The 27,364-nt window shown below is 48.3% G+C and overlaps 1 protein-coding gene across 2 annotated transcripts; it reads right to left on the bottom strand.

Annotated features, from left to right (window-relative positions):
• Positions 1–48: 48 nt before the first annotated feature.
• LOC116944931 (uncharacterized) lies at positions 49–26,602 on the bottom strand. Of its 2 annotated transcripts, none has more exons than XM_032958881.2 (22): positions 26,379–26,602; positions 23,547–24,274; positions 22,494–23,417; positions 21,479–21,795; positions 20,130–20,262; positions 19,697–19,824; positions 19,119–19,211; positions 18,799–18,987; positions 17,888–18,079; positions 15,898–16,034; positions 14,781–14,892; positions 12,801–13,094; positions 11,027–11,138; positions 10,782–10,885; positions 10,558–10,634; positions 8,681–8,850; positions 6,906–7,021; positions 6,070–6,222; positions 4,129–4,543; positions 3,228–3,316; positions 2,707–2,802; positions 49–2,260 (listed from the first exon to the last, which is right to left on the bottom strand). In XM_032958881.2, the coding sequence occupies exons 2-22, from the start codon at positions 24,253–24,255 to the stop codon at positions 2,195–2,197; spliced, it is 4,626 nt and encodes a 1,541-aa protein (XP_032814772.2). In that variant the 5' UTR covers positions 24,256–24,274; positions 26,379–26,602; the 3' UTR covers positions 49–2,194. The 2 variants fall into 2 exon arrangements, with proteins under 2 accessions (XP_032814772.2, XP_032814771.2); XM_032958880.2 differs by having other exon boundaries at positions 26,406–26,602.
• Between the last annotated feature and the right edge of the window lie 762 nt (positions 26,603–27,364).

Raw genomic sequence — 27,364 nt, 5'->3', positions numbered from 1 at the left:
TGCTTTTGTTAATGGAACTGCAAGGCAATAACTCTTCCAACTTAGGAAGGCAGAAAAGGGTTTACATTTATTGAATGTAAAATATGTACAGAAAATCAAATGCAATCCCAACACTAGTGCTAAACACTCTCCATAAGGTCTGTCAATTGACTGTACAGTGCTAAAATAATGCTTCCAGCTAAAATCTTGCACATTTCCAAAACCAAATTCCAACCTCTGATTACCATCATCTGGCAGAGCTATTAACAAGCTATATGTACAAAGCTTGGCCTCTGGAAGGCCTCTACAGGTCAATGGGTAAAAGTGAAGAAAGTTACGTTCCTGTATGAAAAACGGAACATGAATAAAAACCATGCAATAGAATCACACGCATTTTCATACAAGCAAAACATGATTAATCATAAACACTTTTGAGAAGCAAACTTAATTAAAAAAAATTGCCCATGGGAGTGAGAGAGATTTGCCGAGGTGAAAACTTGCCGAGCGCCTTAAAACGAACGTTCTCTTATTGCCAAAATATGGTTTGTACAAAAAGGGGGAAACCCCCCCCACCCACCCACCCACCCCTTTTTTTGGGAAAGAATGTTTCGAAGCAAAACGTAAAGATCCATTTTTGGAGCGCGTTTTTGCTCACCGCCGACACAAAGGTCACCAATAAATACCGAGCGAAACTCTGCGCGCCGTATTGCCGGCACGGAAAGTACAGCGGTCGGCTACCCCTCGAGTCGGACTTGCCCTGGCTTCGCCGTTAAGTGGCACTTGGAAAGATTACATCGTATGGCGAGGTCAGGCGGCGGAAAAGGGTTTCTGACGCGACGTGGAAAAATGCGAAGATTCTTGGAATAATTAATATTATATATACTGCAATTAATAAGAAAAACCAGTAGTAACGAATTGCGGAATAAGCTTCGATCTTTACGCAACATTTCTGCAGCTATAGATAACGTATCACAAATGTACCCAGTTGGGGAGAGATGCGATGTTAGGCTGGATACAATATTTACTGTGGTGGCAATCTCACAACAATAACTTAGTTACTGATAAATTATGCAAAATAAGAAAAATTCACATTGTGTCATGTTCACTTAAAACCTTTTACTAAAAGTATGGGATTTAAGTCCTCTAAGTTGCAGAGCCCATTTAATTTTTTGACTCGCAGCCGTGTGGCTCTGTGCAGCTGAGAAACGTGAACGTCCCATTTTAGCCTCTTCAGTCTCGCTAATGCCAGACCCACAAACATCAGAATGCCAACAGCCTGAGTTGATTCAGAAGCACCCCCCCCCACCCTTCCCCACCTCCAAACAAAATATCATTTTTAATAACTGGCCAAATAGAGTAAGAATTTCTCTCCCCGTCCCCTCCACTAACCTATCATGCACGCGTTATCGTTATCTCCAGTCCACTCCACACCATGTCTACTATTCACACAAAAGGCAGGGCTGTTTTTAGATAGCAGTGGCCATAATAGATGGCCATTCTGAAAACTGCAACAACCACGGACTGCGCGAGACAGTAGTTCAATATCACCGAATGCAATGCAGATCCATAGTGAGATAAGTGTGCGCTCACAAAGGCATTTTTATTTTTCTAAATCTGTTTAAATACCTTTAAGCCACACGTCCATTAAATAAGTAAAGCAATAATTAAACAAATTCCTTTATATAAATCGGAGAACTCAAATGGTATTCTTTAAAATTGTACTTACATAAAAAGGGATTCATTTTACATATCTGCTACCAACTTGGGGATAGAATGACTATTTCGCCTTTAGCTTACAAGAATAGATTTTAATGGCTTACAATTTTCAGGTCTCAAAAGGAAAAACAATGCATTATTTTTTAGCTGTACACATAGAATCATAGATATATCACCTTAAAAAACTGTCCACATTACTTTTAATTTAGTCAATTCAGCACATTGCACACTCACAGTCTACTCTAAGCAAATCAACTGCACAGGTAGGTCACATGCAAATGAAGATTTGACATTCCAAAAACGAATCCAAACAAATGCAGAATGGACCTGTCTTTGCAAAGATGAGTAGAACCTCGCACGAGCATGGATCTAGTTGGTCGCTAGCGACCGGGTACGACGGAAAACCGCGCAAAACTCAAAATCGCGGATGTCAAGCAAAAGCGCGACGATGACACGTGGGGGCCAGGCGGCTCAATGGTGGCAGTGGCGGCGGCGGGTGCTAGCAGCGCTCCAGACACTCGATCACGCGTGCGATAGACTTCTGGCCTGTCGTGCCCACGGTGCTCTGCAGAAGCAGCAGCAGCAGCAACAACAACAACGGTATGCTCGGTCACGCGCGAGGAATCAAAACATTAACGCAGGGACATGGAGATGGCGCGACGGCATGTTACTACGCTTCGTTAACTTAAAACTACATGCGCCAATGTTTTTTGTGATAAGCTTAAAATCCCATGAGCCTTTGTGGGCATTTGATAGGAAGTTTATTGATTTGCAGGCACTATCGATTCTGCATGCTCAACAAGCACAACAAAATAATATCATTTTTTATATTAAATCATGGCAACGACTTGATGGAAAAGTGAACTGTTGCACGTCAAACAGTTTGAATGAAGGCAAGACACGCACACCATTGTCTGTTCAACTCTTAAGGATGTGCAGAAGCTGCACATGAAGTTTCACTGCCAGAGCAGAAGCATTTAACCGCGGATGGGAATAAGAGTGAAGTCTCACCGTGAGGTTCATGAAACACAGGAATTTCTGCAGCATCTCTGTCATACTTGAGAAGTCTCCCTTGGGCAGACACTCGCGGATGGTCTGCACAGTCGTCTGGTGGCGGCAGGAAAACGAACGTGGGTGTGGGTTACCGTGTGGAGACGCGCGTACTGGTGTGCGGCTGGTATGTATGTGTGTGTGGTTGTGTGTAGTGGGGAGCGGTGGTGCAGCGGATACCGCGCTGCACTATGAATCCGGCGCGCCAAGTTCAATTCCTGCTCGCGGCCGACACCAGTGACGATTATCTAAACCGGTCCTGGACTTCCCCTAGGTCGGCTCAGTCTCAAATGAGTACCTGGTGTGGTGTGTTGTAAACATCACCACTGGGGAGACAAAGGCGGCCGGGCGTGGTGCTGGCCACCCACTCCCTCGTGTGCCGTGCCGGCCTTCATAGGTGCTCGCTAACAGCACTTGCCCCAACAGTCTGCTAAGGCTACACGGGGGATCTTTGTGTGTGTGGGGCTCTTGAGTGGACGTACCGGACTCTCGTGGCACAGGCAGCCAAGCACAAGCGCTGTGTAGGACGCCACGATGCAGTCCTCCATATGCTTGCCCGCCTGCGCCAGCGCTGTGGTGACATGCAAGGCGAACGCTTACAACACCCATTGCAAAACATCTGGTTATCCCGTCTTTCTGATAAGAGCATTATACAATTATGTCATGCTTTGTGCGAATAGTTACCACATGTACGATTATGGCGTTGTTGCTTCAATTTGGTACAAATAACGGTGGTGTGTGAATTTGAAAGCTGCATACAATTGAAGTTTTAGTTTAGTTTTCAGTCCCGTCAATCCGCTGCTAGATGAAGGGCTCCCAATGTCAGTCACAAAGTTGTTTGAATCTAATCTCGCTGGTTGTAGGTGCCCGTGACCTGTTCAGATATCACTTGCCACAGATGTCAGCTGTAACTGGAGATCATTACACAGGCAGCCGAGCTCATAGTGATAGGGACCACTGCCACTGTGATCAGTTTTTTTTGTGTTTGACAAAGGTCTTATCAAATATTCCATAAGCAGAGGGCAAGGGCTTATTTTATCAGGTGGAACAGGTCATTGTGAGCTCGGGGCAGCAGTATAAGTCCAGTGTTTGCATCCTACAACCTTAAATGAGCCTCCACTTTCCAGTCCTATATAAAGATCACCATGGCGAATACGACGGGTGCATGCCACTCAATTGGTTGGTTGCTAAAGAATGATATAGCTGGCGCGTGAAGACCGAATAGTGCGGTGTTTTGAAAAAAAAACCCCTGGGTCTAGCTACGGAAAGCAAATGTGGCTCAATAACTTTGACGTGGTATACCTCTGGCATGGTCGGGCCACAAATGAACTCGGCTCGAGAAACCTGCGTGCGTGCGTGGTTTCTCTCGTGCCGCGGTCAAACCTTTTTTGAGGGTGTCCATCTCCTCTTCCTCGGCGGCCGCTGCCGCCTGCTTGGCCGAGCGGATGTCCCCAGGGCGGCCCGTCCTCCCGGGCTCCGGCGACGCCTCCACCCACTCGAGGCCACTCTCCGACTCGTGCCACTCTCCGTCGGGGTCGCTGCCACGGTGCTGCTGCTTTTGCTGCTGCGTCTGCTGCTGCTGCTGCTGCAGCAGCTCCAGCTGCTGCTGCTGCTCCTGCTGCGTCGTGGCCGTCGTCGTTGACGAGGGCAGAGACGCCGACGACGTCGTCGCCCCCTCTGCGGCGGGCGCTGCCGCTCCGCCGGGTTGCGAGGAAGCGGCGGTTTTCATCGCGCCCTTGATGATGTCGTCGGTTTGGGTCTCGGCCAGCTGGGCTGCGTGTTCCCGCTGCAGGTAAAGCTGCGTGCACACGGGGGAGAGAAAGAGGCGTGAGAGTGGCAGTGTCCTGTGTGTGTTTTGACTGCCCCAACAGTCCGTTCAGGCTATACAGGGGATCTTTGTGTGTCGACTGTAATCCCTATCCAGGGCGCATGGGTGCTGACGTCATGAGCACACTCCGCTTTGTGGTTCGGGTCTCGACATTAAAACCCAAACCAACTTCACACCCACGGCTTGCATTGCTTTGACCAACACAGGCCATCGGCTAATGATTGTGAGCGTGGCATCGCGCAGAGGAGTGGAAAATTGCGTTCTGATGCCTCATTTACATAATCACCCCAACAGAGCGCTAAAATTGGTCATGTAACGTCATCCTAAATGCATCTGAAGACGGATGACCTTGTGTTTAGCTTCGTGCTTCCCGACATTGTTTCTCATGTACCTCCCGACTAGACATATCAACTCTCCATTTTTATAACCATTTACACAAATTAACACTGAAGACATTGAGTGAACGCTGCATGACAATTAACCGCTTACAATTTAATATTTACACTTAGCAATGCAAAATAAAATCACTTGTTCAGTTTAAGCCGAGTCACCATGAATGAAGCAGGGGAAGAAGGCCGAGTTCAGTGGATCTGGAAGGTTACAAGAGATTGAGACTGGCTTGAAAAATGTATATTGTATACGTGATATGAGAGTGCACTGAACAGAGCACATAGATTACCAAGATGAACGAAATGGGTTCAAATTCCATGCAAGTACGAGCTTTAGAACTGTTAATGCATACACGTGCAGTAGCAACACTTAGTATTCTCACATCATCATATCCCACGTCAAAATCTGAATATTTATCCTGGAGAAATCCGATGAGCTATAAAGCTCTTCACAGATGTCCAGTAGGGGTGGATCAGAAAGAACAATACAAATAAATGAAAGGAGTGCAAATTATAGCAAAGGTAAGCAAATCACTGAAATTTAATAAATGAAATAGATAAAATATGTAAGTTGATATTGCATAAGTCTTAATTTAAAGCTTTCGTGACTATAGGCATTAATATTCTTCAGGAATATATTTTTCCTGCCTCACCTGATGACGATTGCTTGTGTTGCGATCGAAACGTAGTGATATTTTATAAATTTTATTATTTTTCTATCAACGTGGCTTTACCGAAAGACCCAAAGAATTTGATATTGCATAAGCGCATCAATTCCCAAGCTTTGGAAATCCAGCAAAACAACAGAAAAAAACAGTCCCAGACCATACGAAGACAACAGTCCCCTCAATACAATTTAACTATTGAGATGTGGGCAAGGATGAAAGTTGCAAATCATATTTGCAATTAAAAAAGGTCACGTGACCTCGTGTACCCCCTAGAGATGTCACGCGCAGGTTGGGGAAAAAACCACTGTTCTGGGCTCAGACAACCACGAATGACCGAGACTTGACCATGGGATGTGGATGACCCACCTTGCCACGAATGTCCCCATCGAGCCACAAAAATAAACAACACGGGCAGCGTGACTCAAAAACCGCGCGGTACCTGCACGAGGGCTTCCAGCGCCGGCACACAGCAGCCCGGCCCTGTGTCGGCGATGCACGACGAGTCAGCCGAGACGCCCTCCGTCTCCATGGCGACGAGACACTGCCGGTTGCGGGCGCTCAGCTCCACCAGGTTAACGAGCAGCGCCAGGCCCTGGGGTCATGGAGAGGGTCCAGTTTCAGCCCTTGCTGCAGGTTTAAAACAAGCCACTGAACGATGTCCAAATGACGACGCTTCTTGCGAGACCTCGGGTTATATTTGTAAATGTCGTGAATGTTGCCGAAATAAACCTAAACCTAAATGTGAGAGCGTGTGGCTTCGGATCCCGAGGGTTCAGGTTAATGCACGTTGCTTGGTAAGGCAGAAGATAGCAACAGTTTGGGGAGGCTTTCATCCATCAAGCCTCAGAGCAAATGACGAACGCACAAGAATCAGACAAATTTGACTTTTTTAGTGTTCAGTGTAAATGGCCTAAGTATCCGAGGCCCTCAAAAACCAGACCTAAAAACCTTAAGATTCTATGTTATTTCCAAGGTTCAAAGAGTCAGACTAAGATAATCTTGGTGTTCGTGTGGTTCGGGGTTAAAGCGCCAAGTTCACGGAGCTACAAAAGGCAACGTTAGGACCCTAAAGCCGTCCAGTTAATGCCTGACGTGCACGGGTAAAAACAAGGCTGCGTTCAAAATAAGTGCTGAACAAAAGTAGATTTTCACCCTCCGTCAAACACCCCAGCTCAGGCTTCATGTTTTTAAAAAGGGAAATAAAGTGCCGTGCTGCGCTGTGGCAGTGGGCGGCTGGCTGGCTGGCTGGAGGTGGCGGCGGCGTGGGGGGATTACCAGCACGCGGATGTCGAAGCGCTGCTCGGCAGGCAGGAGGGAGGGCACGTGCAGCACGCAGCCCAGTACCGAGCCCACGAGTCGGTCCTGCTCGCCCGCCTTCGTGCTGCCCCACTCTGCACGCGCGAAGAAAGGGGGGCATTATGGCCCTTGGTTGCTCAGAAACTTCTTCGCTACAAAGTAAAAAAAAATAATGTTTTTTCCCTTTTCACTCAATTTTTTTTAATTCTGATTGTACTGCAGACGTCACGTCATTAAGCAAAGTATCCGTTCGGAACTCTTGGACAACACTGCAGGCTTTCTATGTTAGAGAATGGCCCGTGGAAGCAAATATCACGGAACTACTTCCGAGGTCCCTTCTAGTGACCTCTGGTCCACATAATAGTTGGCAGCACTTTCCCACGCACCCTGCCACACAGTAATGTCAAATGTGTAAAACAGATATATTTTTAGTGCTCATAGCTCGAATTTAGCAAAGTATCGAACCAATTTAGACATTATGGAATTAATAGGGTCACTGGTGACCAGGCTGAGCTCACTACACTAGAGAACCCTGCTTAATCACAGGCACCTTCCCTGGATTCAAGGCCAGGATGTCAGTGATGCCATCTGTGCTCGACTTTTGAGCCACCAGGTCACATTTCCCATGCCATCGCATTCACAACCGGTTGCATTAAAGATGGACGAAATTCAAAATAACAAATAATTCTTGTACGTCCATACAAAGGATGTGGATCAAGAGCTGTCTGACAAGTTTGACGTTTCCTTAATGAGAAAATATATATATAAATATTATGGCCAAGTGCTGCAAATATCAGGCCATGGTGACGTCACTACGCTGACGAGTGAATGGAAGCCGCGTCCCTGCAACATTATCGTGAGTGCAATCATGGCATGCTTGACTGTTTATTTCTCATTGTTGAAGTTTTACTTGTGTCGACCAGCCCAGGACACACAACCCCCGTGTGTATGTATGAGAGCCAATTGTTTTTTGGGGATTATTTCTAACTTTAAGCTCATTCTCATAGAGCAATCTTAAGTGTGGTTTGAATTTTTTGTAAATTGGCTTCCATGTTTGGTCAAACGAATGAGAAACTAACATAGGCATAACATCTAAATAAAGTTGTGTAGACTAAAACGTTGACTTTTTTCTCAACAATTCCCCTATTTTCCAGAATTTGACCACGAACACAAGGCCTGTTTAGACAGCCCTCCAAACCTTGTGACAGCTCCAGGCACAGATAAGGTAAACAGTTGGATCGGGGTTACATGTGTTATAACATGTTATAACACGGCCACACTCACAACCCAACCACTACAGAAATCTAAGGAGGCACTCTATTTAAAATTTTGGATGATCACAGCCTTGCAGTTCCAATTTTAAACCGGTTCATGCAGTGCATTGTAAGAATAGTTTAACCCTACAGCGTAGGCCTAGAGTCCAAGAGACCGACCCAATGCGGTGTTTTGGATACCCACGAAAAAGAGAAATTTACATCGTATTACGTAAAATTATTTAACAAGCCATCTTATGTGAGCAAACATACAGCTATATTGTTTGTACGGGTCCTTCCAGACCCAAATCATTAGAAACAAGTAAAATATTAACTAGCCATCTTATGTGAGCAGTGTTATTGTTTGTACAGGTCCTTCCAGACCCCAATCACTGGAACCAAGTTGCATATTTTGTGGCCGCATCCCAGGACCACACATCACACTGTGCTCGGCGTGCCGACCGTCACGTGGCACGGCAAATCGTGCGTTGCGTGCCGTACCGTTGTCGTGCGTCAGGTTGAGGAGCACCCCAAATGATGCGCGCAGGCAACCCTCGAGGGCCTTCAGCAGGGGACTCCACTCGGCGCCAGCATTGTTCACGGTCCCCTCTTCATTCCTCGTCTCCGCTCTCTCTTTCCGCAGCAGCAATACCTCGCACAGGCCCAGAACTCTGCGTACGGACACCAGGGACAGATTCCCCCCACCCCCGTGTACTCATTGCAAGGTTGTTTCGGCAAGGGCTGTTGATGACCACCTACTGAGGGTGCTGTGAGCAGCACCACACCTAGACACCATTGTCTACCCAGTGCTTGGTGCTTACACCCCCGCATCAGCTAAGTTGACTATTAAGAGACCAGACCAATTCTCAAAAATTGCCACCGATATTATTCCAATGGCCGGGGATTGAACCCAGGTCGCCCGGTTTATAGTGAAGTGTACAAAACACTGGACTATCTCCCCATACAACAGACATCCACAGGATGTTTTTTTCCATATTCTTTTTTTTTTGCATTATCGATACAAAAAAGGTGATTATTTGTTTACCAACCATAACTAATGCACACTGACCAGTGTAACCAAGTATTCAAAACACATATTCGAGCTTAAAGAGGCCTTCATCCAGCAGTTGACTGGCAATGGGCTGTAAATGTATTTTATATACACATATTACTACTATGAGCCAAGAATGTCTGTTTGTGTCTCCCGTGCGTGACGTCACTCCACATGCACCCCCCCCGCTCATTCATATTCATGAGCGGGTGGATTTTTACACGCGCGCAGAAGGTCGAGCGGAAATATTTATTTTTCGCAAATTTGCTTTACGTTTGACATTTCTTTATTGAAAGTGAATCAAATAAATAATTATACGCAGCAACAAAGTGGATTTGGTGTCTTTATTTCTTCAGCACTTGAGACAAGAGGTAAGTCTAATTTATGCTTTTACATTATGGTAAAATGGACATTTCTCGGCGATTTTCCAGATATTTTATCGAATACCAATTTATTTCAACCTCAGCGACCGAAAGCAGAAGAGAATAAAGTATCAGAGCAGTGAATTTGAACAAATTGAAGGTCAGTTATATACAGTGCTACAGTGACATGAAGTGAGGTGTTTTAGGACTTCGTTTTGTGCCAGAATCACTGCCATTAATACAGCGCTACAGTGAAATGCAGTGAAGTGTTTGATGACGTACTTTTGTGCAAGATTCACTGCCATTAAATTTACACAAGATACAATAATACTCTGCTCAATTTTTTTGGTAAATATTACAGCTTCCGTCCTAGGACGGGCAAAGAAGCTAGTAGAAATATATTCTCTTTGTAATGGGCTGTCTTTTGACTCGTATTGGAACGCGCCATGCAGGGCAGTTTAAACACTGCCAATCGGTTGGATCATTACTAAAATTAAATTGGATTGGTTGGCGGAATCGATAATCGATTTGTAAATGATTATAAAAAAAAATCAAGAACTGATAAACAACTCCACCACACTCACATTTTTCCTCCTTCCTACCCCTGTGTGTGTGTGTGTACTGTTTTTAGTCATCCTGAGTGAATCATCCCATTGGGTTCAGGTTGTGTTAATGGTGTGAAGTCAGGAGAGATATGCTTTCCGAAGAATGCTCCCGTGTGCAATTCCACAGCATACGTACATTGCTGCTGAATGAGCGCATTGCAGTAATGTGCACCATTTCCACAACACAAGGAAATTAACCTTCCTAAAAGGCTGAATCTCCATGCGCAAGCATTGATCGAGCAAGCTTGTGCTTTTTGTTTTGTCGCTACAATCGGCAAATCCTTAAAATCACAGGCCATGTTGTACACCACAGCCTCCTGCATTGGCTGCAACGCATAAAATATGAACGTTCGAACGTACCGGGCTGTGGAGACAATGAGCTGCGAGTCCTGGTACGCAATCAGGTATCCCTGATTCTCCGGATTGTGCACGGTCACCTGTGGGAGACATTGCAGTTCACAAACAAGCAAAGCGGTGGTACCCCCCCCGCACTGCTAACAGACACCGCCACTTTCAACCCAACGGGTGCAGCGTGAGACAAAACTCCGGCGGAAAGGGTGCCCCCCCCCCCACCACACACGTACGCTCTCGAGGACTCGCAGGCACCGCTCGGCACCCCGGAGAGAATCCACCAGCTTCTCTTCCGCCCCACGGTCCGCGCTTCTGAGCTTCTCGGCACAGTCCGCCACTGTGGGGGTGGTGGGGGGGGGGGCAATGCAAACAATTGCGCGAGAGGCCGTGGGCCCCCGACACCGCAAACGCCCATGACAAAAAAGTGCGCAAAAAGCCCCGCCGGCCCCATGTTAACATTTTATAGGCGACACGATACCTTTGTCCACTATGTGGTCGAGCCCTCCGAGGAGGCGGAGTTCCTCTTTAAACCAGTCTCCCGCGCGCCGGGAGGTGAGTGAAAGCAGGGTCTCCATGGCCAAGTGTCCTGTCTGCACCGTCGTCAGTCACACATCGGGTGTCCAGGGCAGCAAGGTTTATATGCGTTGGCAGCTCCGTAATCGGACGTAATCACGAACACTTTTCACCATGACTGTGATCGGCTCGTTTTAAACCAGGCGTGTAACAATTCATATTCTCGTTAATATCAATTCCTAGGATCACAGCACGTTTAAAGAATCGATCGTATTGATTATACTTGGTTTATTAAAATTTGATGCAAATGTTACATGAGGCTCATGGTCGCCAACGGACAGAATGACAAAGAAAATCTGTGAGAAAGACAGAAATTAAACAGTGCGATAGTACAACGGACATCGTACATACATACAAATAACTAATTCTTGAACTAGCTCGCGATTCCAAACTGCGACAATTCTTGAAATCGTGAGGGATGTTCACAGTTAAATGCCTGATTTAAAGCTTTCGTGACTGCAGGGATTCATATTCTTGGTTCTTTCAGTAAAGTCACGTAGAAGGGAACCATAAAATAATAGTTTAACACGTAGGCTTTCGCGACCAATAATAAAAATATAAAACAATAAAATTCTCACGACGTTTCGACTGCAACACAAGCAATCATCATCAGGTGAAAACCACAGCAAGAAAATGTGAAAAAAGTGGCGTTGCAGTCGAAACGTTGTGAGAATTTGATTGTTTTATATTTTTATTATTTTATTGTTTCCCTTTTACGTGACTTTACCGAAATAACCAAGAATATAGTTAAATGCCTCTTTTAATGGCCAATTAAATAAGCCTCTTTTTATACTCTGTTTTAAATTCAGTCTTTCTTAATACACCATACAACAAATTTAATCAATAGCGTGGAGAGGTACATGAAATCAATAACTACCATTTAGCAGAGATGTAAAAAAAAGGTGCAAAAAAATCACGACCCGGGTCTCAAAACATTAATTCAATGACAGTCACAACACTCCCGCCACTATAAGCACACAAGGGTGTCACTCTTGGTTTGTGCCGAAGCGGCGAGATGTTAACTCCCTTGTCTGGTATGCAGGAGGTTGTGGGTTGATCCCAATATTGACTCCTGTATATTTGGAATCGACATGCGTTTCAAGTAATTGGCTGCTATACATTTCCACACGATAAGTCACTTTGTTGAGCTAGCCTTTGTGGCCAGGTCGCTTTTGAAAAAGAGCTACATAGCTCAGTGGGCTTTACCTGCACCTCCCATTTGCATAGATGGCTATGTACGACACGAAAGAAGTTCAATATACACAAAAAAACAAAGATCCCCCGTGTAGCCTTAACAGACTGTAGGGGCAAGTGCTGTTAGCGAGCACCTATAAAGGCCGGCACGGCACACAAGGGGGTGGGTGGCCAACACCACGTCCGGTCGCCTTTGTCTCCCTAGTGGCGATGTTTACACACCGCACCAGGTCCTCATTTGAGGCCGAGTCGACCGAGGGGAGGCCCAGGAACGGTTCAGACAATCGTCACTGGTGTTGGCCGTGAGTGGTAATTGAACCCGGGTCGCCTGGTTTGTAACGCAGCACGCTAACTGCTACACTACCGCTCCCCACCACATACATACAACATACACACACACACACCTGGTAAAAAAAAATGTTTTGTTTAGTTTTAGGATCCACAGAGCGGACGCGCTTGCGAGGATCTTTGGTGCCGACTCTCACCGTCATGTTCTCCAGGTCCAGGTGGCGGTTGTGCACCTTCTCGCACAGCTTGCGGATCCTCTCCCGGAGTCGGTCGCCCTCGCGGATGTCGGCTGCACGAGCTGCCGCCGCCCCCCCCGCACCCACCACTGCTCCCTTCCTCCCGCCCGCGTCTTCCTCGGCCGTCCCTCCGGCCCCGCCACCCTCCATCTCCAGCAGGCGGATGAGTAGCTCCAGGCAGCCGCGGTCCAGGTCCATGTTGAGTCGGTCGCGGCTCAGCACGTACATGAGAGCGGCCGTGCACAGTGCCAAGTTCTGTGTCGCGACGGTCGCGGTGCAGCGAGCGAGGCGTAAAGGGGCGACAGAACGGAAAATGGCAATTTCAAAAGGAAACACAAGCCAAAGAAGGGGAAAGAAAAATCACGCACATGCGTGGTTCCTGTATGGCTTTCCCACGTGCGTTTGTATTTGGAAGTGTATAAATGGTAGTATAGAAGCTGACGGGTAACTGAATCAATCTTTATTTTACGTGCCAATATCGCCCTCAATAAAGTGGGCATCAGTGCACATTACAACAGAACAGGAATGGTGCAGTGGCATACATGGGCATAACTGTCCGTGCGAAACACATTTGCATATTTACAAAGTGCCATTTTGCTCTCATTTTTGTCTCCAGATTTTGGTCAATTGTTTAATAAATGTATAATCTTTTTTCAATTGGGCAAGTCCCCAAGAGCGACCAAACTTTTTACGAAAAGTTTTGCCCGTATTGGATCATCTTACAGAGAGTTACTGCAACCCGTTATGGACGGCCAGAGCAAATATATGAACATAACTGCCATTCTCTTTGGTTCTTTCGGTAAAGTCACGTAGGTATAAAATAAAATAAATCACATAACTGCCATTGGTTATGTCATGGGCGGTCGACCGCGAGGTTACAGCATTGCTGGGAGGCAGGTAATGAATCACCCCCATGAGGTGTGCTGAAGATGTCACAATTCAATGCAAACTGGTGTCTTGTTTTAAGCTTGTTTTCATTTTTAAATGTATCATTTGTACAGTTTTGTCTGCTCCATTAAACTTTAATTCAACACGAGTATATAATTTGCATACACCTTGTGTGGACCGTAAAGAATTCATTCTCGTCGTCACAATTTAATGCATTTATTGCGACTGCAAAAGTCAATTTTAATTAATCAATAAATGCCTCATTACATGGCTAATACCTAGGCTGTCTGAACCAAGTGTGGAGATTTATCATGAGCCAAGATCAATTTACTGCTGAATAAAGGCCTCCCCCAAAGCTGTCGCCATTTCAAGTGGTCCTCCCATGTATAAATCCACCTAGCAGCTGCGCACACAAGACAATGTTATCGCTCGGTCTGCTTCAGCTTAATGGAAACAATTATTATCGTTCAGCCACCTTATAATGACGTCATTGCAATGATTTCACAATAGAACGAGGAGTGACGCCGTATTGACATCACCCGGGCACGCTTGACCGTGCTTTTTTTATCGTTTCGCTAACGGAGCCCTAATCTTGTGATGGCCAGCCAGAGACACAGACAGTTATTGTTTTAAGATCGAGTCTTATTTTAGATCATGCTCTGCTCTTTCGCCTACAAACAAATCGACCATGATGCACCCAATCTCAGCGGAAATTGAAAACTACGCAAGGTTGAGCCCAGGCAGTGCTTGGATGGGTGACCGCCATGCCTAAAACAGGTGTTGTAGGTTGCTGTGGGGTGACATTGTCAGCAAAAGGCAGTGCAGCAAAAGCTATTGTTGCCTTGCATTCCCCGCTCCAATGTCCATCTTCACAAGCCCCGCAGTGACCAGCGACAAGCGTGGTAAAATAACGCCCACGCACTGCGCCGCATTGTGGCTGTCCTCCTACAGCACTGGATTGACAGGGTCGTGCTTACGTGCTGTGTAACACCAGAAAATAAAAACGTGGAAACCATGGGAGGTTAGCCGGCCGAGGGTACGGACGCGGGTTACCTGGTTCTCCTGCGCATCAATGAGCAGCTTGAACACCTTAGCCACCTGACCGTGAGCCCGGAGGTGCATGCGGAAGCCAGGCATTGCGCACTTCATGGCCAGGCTGATCACACTGCAGGGCGCATTACAAATATATTAGCATAAAATATATTAAAACATCCAGCCTTTTAAATTTGAAAATAAAGTTCAGAAAAATCATGCATATGTGTGGATTTTGTAACACTTTTCAATGTGCATATGTCTTTGAAAGTATTTAATTAACAGTATGGAAGTCAACAGAGGTAGCTGACTCAGAAAAAAAGGCATTGGCAGGAGTAAATAGTCCACTAATCTTGATTATGGGCACTCCTTTCAATAAGTCCCTCATAGCAACACAATTTTATATTCAAGTTTTGTTCGTATTAGTTGATGTTTACACATCAGTGCCCTCATCTTACAAACGGAGCTAATTCATAAAACCTGAGTTGGAAAGCATAAAAAAATGCAATTCTTTCTCGAAGTTTCTATATTTCAGCTACAGGAGGATATTAACATTGACGGCAAAGTATTGTCAGCATGCACTTCGGCAATCCAGCCAAGTTGCCCCTTACATATCAAACAATAGCGAAAATAATTTAATATACCTCATGTCTAATACTAAACAGATTAAGTGCTTCGACACAAAGCAGTCCGAATCACTCATCCACAACACACCTTTGTATGTTTATAATAGGGAGACAATAAATAGTTTTGCGTCACAATCCCCTTACACATGCATCTAAAGTCAGGCTGCGTAACCCAAGGTCATGTGGGGCCGTTCCTGACCCATGAGCAGCAGGAGTCCACGAAAGCTCTGCGAACGACTCAGCGGGGCTGTTCACTGCGAGCAGGCTATGACGCCCACCGCTGGTCACGAACGCTGACGTCACGGTTGCCAAACGCGATGCCCCCCCTCGCTAATTTGACGTCACGCGGGGGGGGGGGGGGAGCTAGGAGATCCGTATCATGGCCCCCCCCCCGCTTTGAAAAAAAGGCTGCACACTCCTGGTCTGTGGAGACACAAGTCCACTTCAATGGTCGCAAGGCTGAGCGCCAGTGGTGGGAGGTGGGGGGGTGCATGCGGTGGCGTTGGGCCGACCTGAGGCAGCGGGTGCTAAGAGGCTGCCGTGGCTTGAGTCCGCTCATCAAGTACTCGACGTCGTCCGTGTACTCCTGTGTCTCTCCGAACTCCAGTACCTCGTTGAAGTGCTTTACCTGCCGCACCACCGTGTAAAGCTGTGCATTGTGGGGCGGCAGGGGGGGGGGGGCGGTGCACATTACGAGGAGGGCAAGGCGTAATAAATTCAAAGCCACCTTGGCTTCAAGTTCTATTTAAATAAAATAATGTCTCAAGGCTCCTCAAGGAGGTTCTTGGATTACGTTTTGTCAATTCGATTTTAAGAAGTGTTCTATGTGTGGGAGGAAAATATAATTCCCGGAGAAAACCAATCATGCATATAGCGAGAGATAATATATTCCAGTATCTGCAGAGATGGGGTCATGAACCTGGTTGCTGTATTTCCAGCATCTGGGCACCATGCGACCCGGAGGGATTGGGAATTTCACAAATTCACGTGATCTACCTACCCATGCATCCGTAGTGCTAGATTACATAACTAGCTTAAAGCACCTTCCAATTATGTCCAAGAGATTGTCAGTAAACAACTTGAATATACCATACTATATCTACATTATAAAACGGCACATTGCACTATACATAATAAGATTGATACGGTAGCTATATTTATACAATTCTTCTGTTGTATGTCTTTGTCGGTATGTGCCACTTTGAACAAACCTTATACAAATCCATATTTTTTAGAATACGTATATAGATTTGGTATTGATTGAAAACCCACATGCAAGCAGACAACTTTTGTTTTCTACGACCTTTCCTTGCCGGGTGAAGGGAGCGAATCAAAAAACGTGCTCATGTGGACCACAACTTTCAAAATCATGGAATGCTTACATACTTATGTAGACTACAAGATCAAATGTATGCTAACCAACCATCAGCCGAGCAACAGGCATTCCGAGCAATGGCTGGGCCTGCAGGAAGTCATATGGGAGCATCAGAGAGCCTATCGGAATGTTTGATGCAAAAATGAGAATGACTGATTGAATTGAGAATGAGATTGGGTTAATGGGTATGAATGAGGAATGCGTGATTGGATGAGGCAAGATGAGAATGAATGAGTGATTGGAGGAGGTAAGAATGGAGTTGAGACCGAGCTGAAACGGGGACCGAGCCGATGAGGAAAATAACCCTAACTGTAGGACGGGCTGCCCTCTCATATCATACAAGTTAGGCAAGTAACAGTGCATTCATTCACAATTTAAAAGCAATTTTTCTCGACCAGAATATACGCAATGATTGTACAGATGAAAAACATTTACAATGTATGCAAATTATATGTAAAGGAAATGCTGTAATATTTAGGCTAATGGAGCGAACAAATACTACAAAAGCCATAATAAGAAACAAGACAAACAAGGCTGTGAAAACGAGACTAATGAATCTGTGCTTGAATCTAATCGCAACCCCAAGTCGGTGGTGGAGGGTGGGTTAAATCGTTACACGCCAAATATTTAAGATAGACAAACCCAAAGAGCATCGTCATTTGCCTCGAAACTTCATACAGCCACATGGCCGCACATGCCATTGCAGAATGGACAGGCAGCACGTATTGAACACTTTCCCGTTCCAAGATGTCTGCAAGTTGCAGGGTGGGTCCCGTTCACTGCTGAATCTCCGAGCACGCAAGCGGTTCGCGCTCATTTTATTTCGAGGCATAGCGCTGCTGTTTTTAAATACATTTAAGTTCCATGATAGCTGGCACCAATCTGTGCTACACGCCCTCCCGCATGGCTTTTTACTTCCGGTTCTGTTCGAAATCAATTCCATTCCGTTCGGGAATTAGAAGAAAAAACTGATGACGTACACGTATGTCAACCGGAACAGGAAAGGGTTAACATTATTTACGACGAGAAGACTACTGGCATGCCCAAAACAAGAGTCGGGCTATCTCGGAGGAGACCCGTCTCTCTCTCGTCAGTGCCACGCGTGCGCGCGCCTTCCCCCCCCTCACCTCCTTGTCTTCCTTGTGGCACTTGAGGGAGGAGACACCCTCGTCAGAGTCTTGGCTGGGGCAGGCAATGCGCCGGAGGCGTGCGGGCGGCGGTGGCGGTGGCTCCTTGAACACGGATCGCTCGCCCTGCTCGGTCTCGCCGCTGGGCGCCGTTCCCTCCTGCTCGGCGTTGCCCTGAGCAGCTGTCACCTCCTGGAGCGGCCGCACAGCCGGTGGGGTTAGCCGACAGCTCCACGCAGCCACTGCCCCACAGATGTAGGTGCTGCGGCTTCTCTCATGCGTCCATTTCACACTTATTATGGCACCATCATCATTCGTCACGATCTATCCGATGCCGGATGGAGAACTCGCCAAGACGTTTGCGCCTCCGATGGCCTTGTGATGGAAAAAATTAGTTACTGCAATAAAGCCAATTTCATCGCTCCATATCCGTGATAGGGTGCATGTTCACTCCTTTGGCTGCTATGGCACCACCAGCAATTAAATGTGCCTCTGCCAATCTGTATGCAAATATATACTTCATAACTCTTTTCGGTGAAAAGACATTGTGTCCACATGGTAACACCAGGTTTTGGAGAATTTAACAAAATTACCCACTCACAGTGAGCTTTCCTTCAATTTCGACCGGGAATACAATTGCTTGTACTAGCTTGTGAGGAACATACCCTGTAGGCCAAATTGGCCATAATAAATATTAAACACACAGATGCGATAGGTCACTGGATGTGCAAATAACATTGGCTTTAGGTGTGAATATACGCTACATTTGCAATATCAGAGTACGAAGAAACACTTGTCAAGTGAACATTGCTACCCAACACCATCCACGACAAAAAGAAAATATCGATGAAATTGACAATTGAAGAAGATGCGATGCATTTCATAAAATCAAGGGCTAGTGGGATAATGACCGCTGGGTGCTGCTTCTCCTCCCCCCTTCGCGTGCTGCCCTCTGGGGAGGCGGCGTCCGCGCGTCTCTCCCCGTCCTTGCCAGGCCGAGCATCGCCCTCCCGCCGGCTCTCAAGCTCGCCAAGGACTTTCCGCTCCCCCCTCTCGTGCTCCTTCTCGCGCTCCCTCTCTCGTTCGCGCCCCACGGAAGCCTTCGGGCATGAGACAAGACGGCGAAAATGAGTCCCGGCGACGCCACAACCCCCGACGCGCACGCTGCCGTTATCGAGTGTGCGGGGGCTTGCGGACCCGAACGTTGCGTTGCCGCACGAGAGACACTCACGGGGGCGCTGGACGCGCGGTCGAGCCGAGGCGCTTTCATTTCCTCCTCGGGATGGTTCCAGTGCCGTGCGTTATACACCGCCTTCCCAAGCGGCTGCACCATCGCGCGAGCACAACAACACGACAAGGGGGTGCTCAATGTATCGCACGAGCAATATGCACCCATGAAGGTGTGGGTGTGTACACCGTAGTATCTTCATCGAGGATATATATACGATGTGTAATTTCACAGTATTCTCCGACTCTGAGGCTGAGAATTACTCGGAGGCATGAGGAATTGCAGACAAGCAGGAAAAGCAGCCAGGCAATGAGCCAATGCCAAGGGGAGAAAATACAAACTACACGCAGAAAAGCATCCAAAGCAAGAATTGAACCCAGGCCCTTCTTGCCGTGAGGCTGTGTTGTGTGTAGTCAGTTTAAAGGAAGATGGAAGCCAAATAAGAGCATAACTTGAATGTAATTTTTCTCTCATCAACATAGGTTCACATTTGTGTCGAACAGCTTGGTGACACAAACGAGGTACAACAATGCAAGTGGTGTGTGTGTGTTTTGGTTTGTTTCTTCCTCTAGAGGCCTCACCTTCTTGGGGCTGTGAAAGATGAGTTTTTTGCCGTCCTCATTCTTCCTCTCGGCGTTGTGTTTGGCAATGCTGCCGCTCCGGGAGCATGCGGACCAGGCACCCTCCTCGCTGCCCGATTCCAGAATGTCTACACCCGCAGCATAAACAATACAATCAGCTCTCTAAATCACTATTGTTTGGCGGGGAACCCTTCAACCCATTCTGCTAAAAAGCAGTTGCAAATGCAAGCTACTTCAACTGCAGCATACGTCTTGTGCCAATATCAAAATTCTGGAAATGCTGGCATTATTTTTGGGCGTAAGCCACACATGACCGGATTACAGCCTTTACTTAAAACCACCCATGACGTAGATTAACAGCCTTGCCTGGTATAAAACGCACCGCACACCACTCGTCCCACTACAAAGCAGCACATGCTGCAAAGACACGAACCGGTGTCTCTGGAGGTCGTGCTCTCCTGTGAGCTCTGTAGCGAGTCCTGCGACGTAGCCACAGTGCTCGACGCCTCCCCGGTTGCATCGGTGCTGCTGCACCACCAGTCCCCTGCACCTCCCCTCGCCTTCACCTGAGGACGGCAGTGGGTGCTCAATGTGTGCAAACCACGATATCATTACAGCATCGCCTGCGTCAGCTCGTCAGTCCGAGCATATGAGTCATTTTCATCAGTGTTGAATAATGGATCATTATGACCGGAGGGACCCAGGGACTTATGGTACTTAAGATGAGCTCTGCACACTCTATGATATTTGACAAAAAGCCATAACTGACATTTTGTCCAAACTTAGCTCAGAGACGCATTGCTGCTGTTCTGGCTTTACCTGGGAATCGTTGGCGATGGCCCCGGGCCTTTCTGAACCCTAGTTGCCGATCCCCCTGTACTTTGCCACGTTGGCTCAGGGCTGTGCCGCAACGTTGCTCTCTTTCTCTCTCCCCTCTCATGAGTGTCTCTGCCATCGGCCCCTCCCCACATCTTTCCATTTCATCTTCTTCCTTAATGATTCTTCCCTAACGTATGTAAATCATCTTGAGATGCTGCTGCTTTTAATCGAAATGTAAAGTTAAATTGTTGCTCCTATTGCTAAGATTTTTTGTAAATTTAATTTACTAACTTGGCAATACAGACAATACAATGCATGTCGTAGTTTTTGTCAAAATGGCCATTGCTTAACGATTACATTTGATGCAGTTTTCTAACTGATTATGATGGGTTGGTACAGGCTTGCTCTACAAGCTAAAGATATCTACGATATTTTACGGCCAGTTTTTGCTCATGCTTCAGCCCAGTTTCTCTCCTATGTTTCCAATTATAAGTATAACGTACAATAATTTTACCTTACCATCTTTCTTCCTAACATTGCCTTATAATAGAAAAAATACATTTCGCAATGGCCCTGCTTCGGAGTAGAAAATATGCAGTAAGTTTTTTAGAATACATGGGTCACACTGCCCAAACCATTAGCCATTTAATATACCTCTGTATACAAAAACTCGTGTTTTTAATGAGGCAATTTTGTAATTAGTCACTTAATAAATCCCTTAATCTTTTACCTAAAATTACAGTGGTATCAGAAATTTCACATAATGGCCTTCCACCAAAACTGAGAATACATCTGACCATGTGGCCATTAATACAACCAAAAATTACCTGTACATAATACAAACTGCGGATCTCAGTGGTCATGCCCTTTGCGCTTTGGCACCTCACTAAAATTAAAACCAGCGTCCAACAAAAAAAGACGAAGCCATGGATTAATTTAAAGGAGCAGAGCGGGACCATGTACCTCCACTGCGGGGATGTCCTCCCCCTCCTCCTCCACCATCTCGTCGAAGCCAAAGTACTTGATCTTGTAGGCGGCGCAAGGGGCAGCCCCCTCACTGGAGCCCCCCTCTTCTCCGTCGGAGTCGTCCTCGAAGCCGAACATCTCCAGTTTTGCCTGCCGCTTGCTGCTGCTGCCACCACGGCCCGAGGGCCGGCGGGCGCCCCCAGCGGCGGCGCAGCCCCCCCGCACCGATGCGGGACCCCCGGCGCCGGACCCAGCCGCACCAGCGCTCGCCTTGCGTACGGCCAGGGCTGAGTCGACAGCCACCACCGGCGGAGCTGCGCGGCACACAGGGGCACGGCGTACGCGTGACGTGAAATATGTCGCTGGCATAATGTGGTTGGCTTGAGCCCTCGTGCAAATAATTCAATTAAATGGGGCCCTTCTCTGCGTAATAAAACGACACATGGGCCCCCTCCAACCTGTGAGCCCTGGTGCAGTTGCACTGCCTGCACACTCGATAATTATGCCACTACATGCCATGAAAGTTCAGTAATTTGTCAAATTCCACCATTTTGTAATTGTCAAAATAACAAATGTTAGCTACTTGTGATAAGCTGTGAGAATTACAACATTAAAATCCGAGAACTAGAAATTTTGTTTTAAAATATTTTTCCCATCTAGGTCAGTGTAAACCAAGGTCACATAAGTTGTTTATCACAACTGGCCAAAATTATTTTTCATGGAATCATCATCATCCATGATCATTCAACTGCTGAATGAAGGAATCCGCTGCCTTTTCGTCATTGGGGTTGTTTGACCATACTTCACCATGCTGGTCAGTGCGGGTTGGTGATGCGCGGGACCCAGTGCGAGTTGGTGATGCGCGGGACCCAGGATCGGTTCAGACATGACTCGCCCACAGATGCTAGATGTGGCTCGGAATCGTGGGATGTTGTACAAAAATACAAAACAAGACCTGGGGCCATCGTACGCCTCGCAACAACACCATGCCAAACGCGCCGCGCTGCCTCACCCGTGGCGGTGGACGGCTTAGGGGGCTCTCCCACCTCCTGCAGAGTGACGCCGGTTGGCGAAAAGAACGAATTGGGCAGCGTGATCGGGTCCCGGCTCGCGCACGCCTTCGGAAACGCCACCTCCACCTGGGGGTTCCACGTCAAATCTTTCTGCGACTGCGGTGGGAGCTTTGAGTCTCCGAGCAGGCCATCCACCGGGGAGTCCGATTTGCGGCCCGGACGGCTGTATGTGCGACAACTGCTGGCACGGAACGAGAGATCCTCATCTGGCTCGACAGCAGTTTCGGCCGCCTTTGGAGGCGCGCTCGATGCTGCAGGCGCTTTCTCCGTGTCGGCGTTTGCACCTTGCGCAAAGTTGTCAGGCTTTGGCTTTCGTTTACCAGCCGTGGACCCTTTGTCATTTGAACCTTTAGTTCCCTTAGTCACAGTTTTCACCAGTTCCCCTGCATGGGGCTTCTTGGATAGCTTTTCAGGAGGTTCTTTCAAATTAGTTTGGCTCGTGTTGGAACTCTCTTTTCCCCTTTTGGCAGTTCCTTTGCTTTCACTGCTCAGGTTCGTTTCTGCTTCACCATCAGCGAGATTCTGTTCTGCTTCCAACTTTGAAACTTTACATCTTGTGCTGTTTGTAGCATTGTGTTCCGGAACGTTAGTGGATTTCAAAGCGACACTGACGTGATTGCACGAACTGTCCTTTTCTTGCCGAGCTGCATCGAATTGATTTTTGGTATGATCTAATGTCTTCGACGGTCGTTCGTGAGAGATGGCAGGTGGCTTCTGCTCTGTGACAGTCTGAGAGTCCGGCTCCAATGCTAATTCATCCGTCATCTCCACATCATCGACTGGCCTATCTTTCTCTATTGGGCTTTCATCCTTTTTTGCATCCACAGTAATGCCCTTTCCTGCATGCCACAGCTTTCCCTTGCCTGTGGACAAAAACAGTTACGGAGGAAAACATTACAAGCATATAAACAAAAGAACAATTCCACAACATTTGACATCATGAAATTTAAACAATTATTATACATCAGCAACATATTTAAAAGCACACCAACCTGACAGGGCTTTCGGATACTTATCAGTCCACGACAAGAGGCCGTTCTGATTCTCATTCTCCTCATCACTATCAAAAATGTCTTTCATGCAGGAGAATCGTGAGTTCTTTCTCGCCCCCGGGTTGTCCCCGGCGCCCTGGGTACCCCCGTTGCTTGGCTCCGCGGCTTTGGGCTGAGGCTTGAGCCGCGCCTCTCCGCTCGGTTTCGCCGCCTGCACGCCGCCCCCAGCGCCACCGCGCTCTGCCTTGCTGCCACACGGCGCTGCCGCCGCCTTCGCCGCATGGACACCGGCTCCTCGACCTCGCCCCGGAACCTTCGCCTCGTGTTTCTGCTCCGCTTTGCCGCGGCCCGATGCGGTGGGGGTTGCCGCCGCCGCGGCGGCAGAGGCGGCGGCTCCGCCAGTGGCGGCGGGCTGCCCTCCGCCTCTGCCGCGCCGGGACTTGGGGCGGCACGCGGCCTCCGCTACGGACGCCTCGCACGAGTCGCTGTCGCCCGAGTCGAGGCGGCGACGCTTCGCCGGCACGGCGGTGGCGAGGGCGGTGGCCGCTGACGGAGTGGAGGTCTCGTCGTCCGTGAAGGCGTCGAGCGCACGCTCCCGCCAGCCGCCGGCCTCCGGCGATGTCTTGGACCCCAGGAGCTCGTCGAAACGCGATGGGGCGCCGGGGCTCTGCTGCTTGCGACTGTAGGTGCGTCCATACCGCGACGCCATCGTGCACACCAAACGACTCCTGCGTGCACCAGACGCCACCGGCAAAACCACACGAGAATTAATATCACAATATACTCCGGGAAACAGGACACTGTTCTTGATGTACCTTACAGCCCTTGTCAAATAAATGCTAGATAAGGGTTTCCCCATGCTGTACTGGTACTAGTAAAAATTATTGATCTATACCTCACCATGCTCATCAGTGTGGGTTGGTAAATGGGAGCCCACAACCGTTTTAGACATCACTACTGATGTTAGCCGCAAATTAATATAAAACTCAGTCGCCGAAAGCAATGTGCAGTGTGTGCTAACCACTGCACACAAAACATCTTCATCTTAAAAAAGGTGATGACTTCCTAGACCAAATCTGAAAGAAAAACAAGCCCTCTGCACACGTGTGTATGACAATGCATGTGCTAACTGCAGGACAGACACTTGGCATGATGCTACACATACCCGTGGGAGGGCCCCCAAGTCCGCAACATTTGGTCGTTTTAAATTTTAAACACCAATGGCTGCATTGACATTCGAACCAAACATGTACGACCTGACCTAACACAGCTGTAATCCGCTTCGCTTGATCTCCTTGTGAACACAACAAATCAATCCTATGTTAGATACCAGGAAAAGCCTATCCGAGCGATTTTTTTTTTCCTGGATGGATCTTGCTGTGGGATGTTTTGCCAAATCTTATTCTGTGTATATTTCTGTTGTACGAGTAAAACAGCTCCGAGCGATCTCTCGCATATGTTTGAAGCACAGAATCCGCTGCACGGACTGGCGTAAGCCTACTTGCTATATAAATACATCCTGCTATTAGTACCACCTCGTTTCAACCCAAGTCCATGTCCCATTCACGTACATGAAAAGTGTAGATATACGTAATCCTGCAAGCTGGCTGCGACTTTAAACCTTTTCTCGTTCCCAAAGCTTAAAACTTTTGTTTGCAATCTCAAACCACAAATCTTAAGTTTAAAAAAAATAATATTTCCTCAGTCAAAACGTACGACTACACCACCGCTTGCAGCCAAACCTTGGTGGTTACGAACAGAGTATGTTGCGTCCCCTCCCATCATCTGCAAGCGCAGACGAATTTCTCTCATCTATAAATGATATAAAATCCCAGCGATGGGGGCACACAGCGTCAGATTGCACATATGACATCACCTTGAACGACCCCATCAAAAATCAACGCAGTCACTCACCCAACCCCGTACATGTCAAAAGCATTCAACGCGGCGACGTCAGTAAGGCGAGCCACGGGCTAAGTGTGACCGCGACTTGATGAGTCCTGCTGCTGCCACAGCTTTCTACTTCTCGACATTTACCGGAGGACTCCCCCCCCACACACACACACACCCCCCACTGCCTCTTCCTCAGTTTCGCCCTCCACACGGCCGTGTGGCCACGGGGGAGTTGGTGGAAACTGTTCTCCCCCCCCCCCCCGTCGTCTCAAGCGCCGCAACGGGGCCCGGGCTCTTTAAAATTAAACCGAAACCCAGCGATTACAAACATCGTACGCCGTACAGACAGACACACACACATACATATTGCGATATATTCATGTTACTTTGCACTGCGATACGAGCGGATTTGCGATGCGTTTAACATTAACAGCTACAATGACAGCAGCATTTTTTTTCTGAAACTGCAATTACAATGTAATTTTAATCAATTACGTACGACACAATGTGTAACTGTACTCGACCGCCACTGGGTCTTGGGAGTCCTTACTTCGCAAAGGTTTCACCTTTAGCGACCCACTCAAAAGCGACGCGTCGCGAACCGTACAATTCAACACATGAACGAGGAGACGGCCACACGACCGCAACTTTTAAGTATTTCTCTCCACCCCCCCCACCACCACCACCACCCTCCGCCGTTTGGCCTCGTGGCTACGGGACCCGGCCAAACCGTCTCGGCAACGCACGGGGCTCTCTTCCCTGAAGACACCGATGGGGGCTCCCCGGCCCCCCTCATCTCGCGGTGCTCCGCTGGGGGCCTCCCCCCCCCCCAATGCCACCCCCATAGGAATGAATGGGGGCCGCGCTGACAGCGCGCCTCGACTCGACGCGCGCTTTAGGCCGCGGCCGCCGCCAACCGCTGACACGACTACTACTCACAATAATAAACCCTCAAGTTCCGCTCACTTGTTAAGGACGCTGCGCGCCCATCAAGGCTTCGCTCCCGCGGGGGGAACGCGACGAGAGCTGGCGAGAAAGAGAGAAGGGGCGAGAAGGCGCTGGCCAAAGCGGGCAGTTGTTGTTTTCACGACGACAAAACTGAGCGACGCCAACTCGAGGCGGCCGCTCCAAGAAAAAGTAAGGGGCTCGGCGAGGGGCGGGGACACGGGGTGTATTGGGCGGGGCCACGCGGGGCTGGGGCGGAGTTACGGCGGGGTGGAGGGGCGGGGCCACGAGGTGGGGGCGGGGCCACGAGGTGGGGGCGGGGAGACAGAGACGGGGCGGGGCTACGGGGGGTCCGGGGCGGGGTTACGCGGGTGGAGGGCGGGGCCACGTGGTGGGGGCGGAGACACGGGGGCGGAGCGGGGCCACGGGGGAACGGGGCGGGGTCACAAGGTATGAGGCGGGGCTTATCGGAAGAGAGGCGGAGCTTAGCGCGATGGAGGGAGGGGCCGTTGGCGAAAAGGGGCGGAATCTAGAGTTGAGGAGGCGGGACCGGGGACGAGAGGGCGGGGCTAATAGCGATAGGGGCGTGGCTCGCCCCCAAGAGGTCAAGACCATGGGGGCGGGGTGTGGGGGGGGCCAAGAGCAGAAAGGAAGTAGAAATACGTCACGTGAGGGGTGCGTAACCAATCGCATCCCGCGTCTCGCGTGATCGGATCCCGCGCGTGTCGCAATTTGTCGGATGAAAAAGCACGTGGAGTACAAGTGGACCAATCGCGAGGCGCCTTGCTGGGGGGTTGGTTGAGTCGTGCGCGAGGGCCGCGCTGCCATTGGATGCGCGCGACGCGGGCGCGTGGTTGGTTGTCCTAAGAATAAATTACTAGGGACGTAAATTTTGTTTTAATGCGAATTTAGCGTTAATAAAACAATAGCTGCGTGTAATTCACGCAGTGAGGAAAACTGTTAAGATTTCTGATATATAT

This window comes from Petromyzon marinus, chromosome 22 (genome assembly GCF_048934315.1).
Source record: "Petromyzon marinus isolate PM22_M1 ecotype Great Lakes invasive population chromosome 22, UKy_Petmar_22M1.pri1.0, whole genome shotgun sequence".
In the NCBI taxonomy this organism is placed as follows: Eukaryota; Metazoa; Chordata; class Hyperoartia; order Petromyzontiformes; family Petromyzontidae; genus Petromyzon; species Petromyzon marinus.
This window is presented reverse-complemented; position numbering and strand designations above follow the sequence as displayed.

Excerpts from the sequence above, each read along its gene's own strand:
- LOC116944931 (XM_032958881.2), bottom strand. The coding sequence starts at position 24,255 with ATGGCGTCGCGGTATGGACGCACCTACAGTCGCAAGCAGCAGAGCCCC. Across the intron at positions 23,418-23,546 it reads GTATCCGAAAGCCCTGTCAG|GCAAGGGAAAGCTGTGGCAT; the intron begins GTTGGTGTGCTT and ends TTTTGTCCACAG. Across the intron at positions 18,080-18,798 it reads AGGAGAAGCAGCACCCAGCG|GAGGTGACAGCTGCTCAGGG; the intron begins GTCATTATCCCA and ends CGGCCGCTCCAG.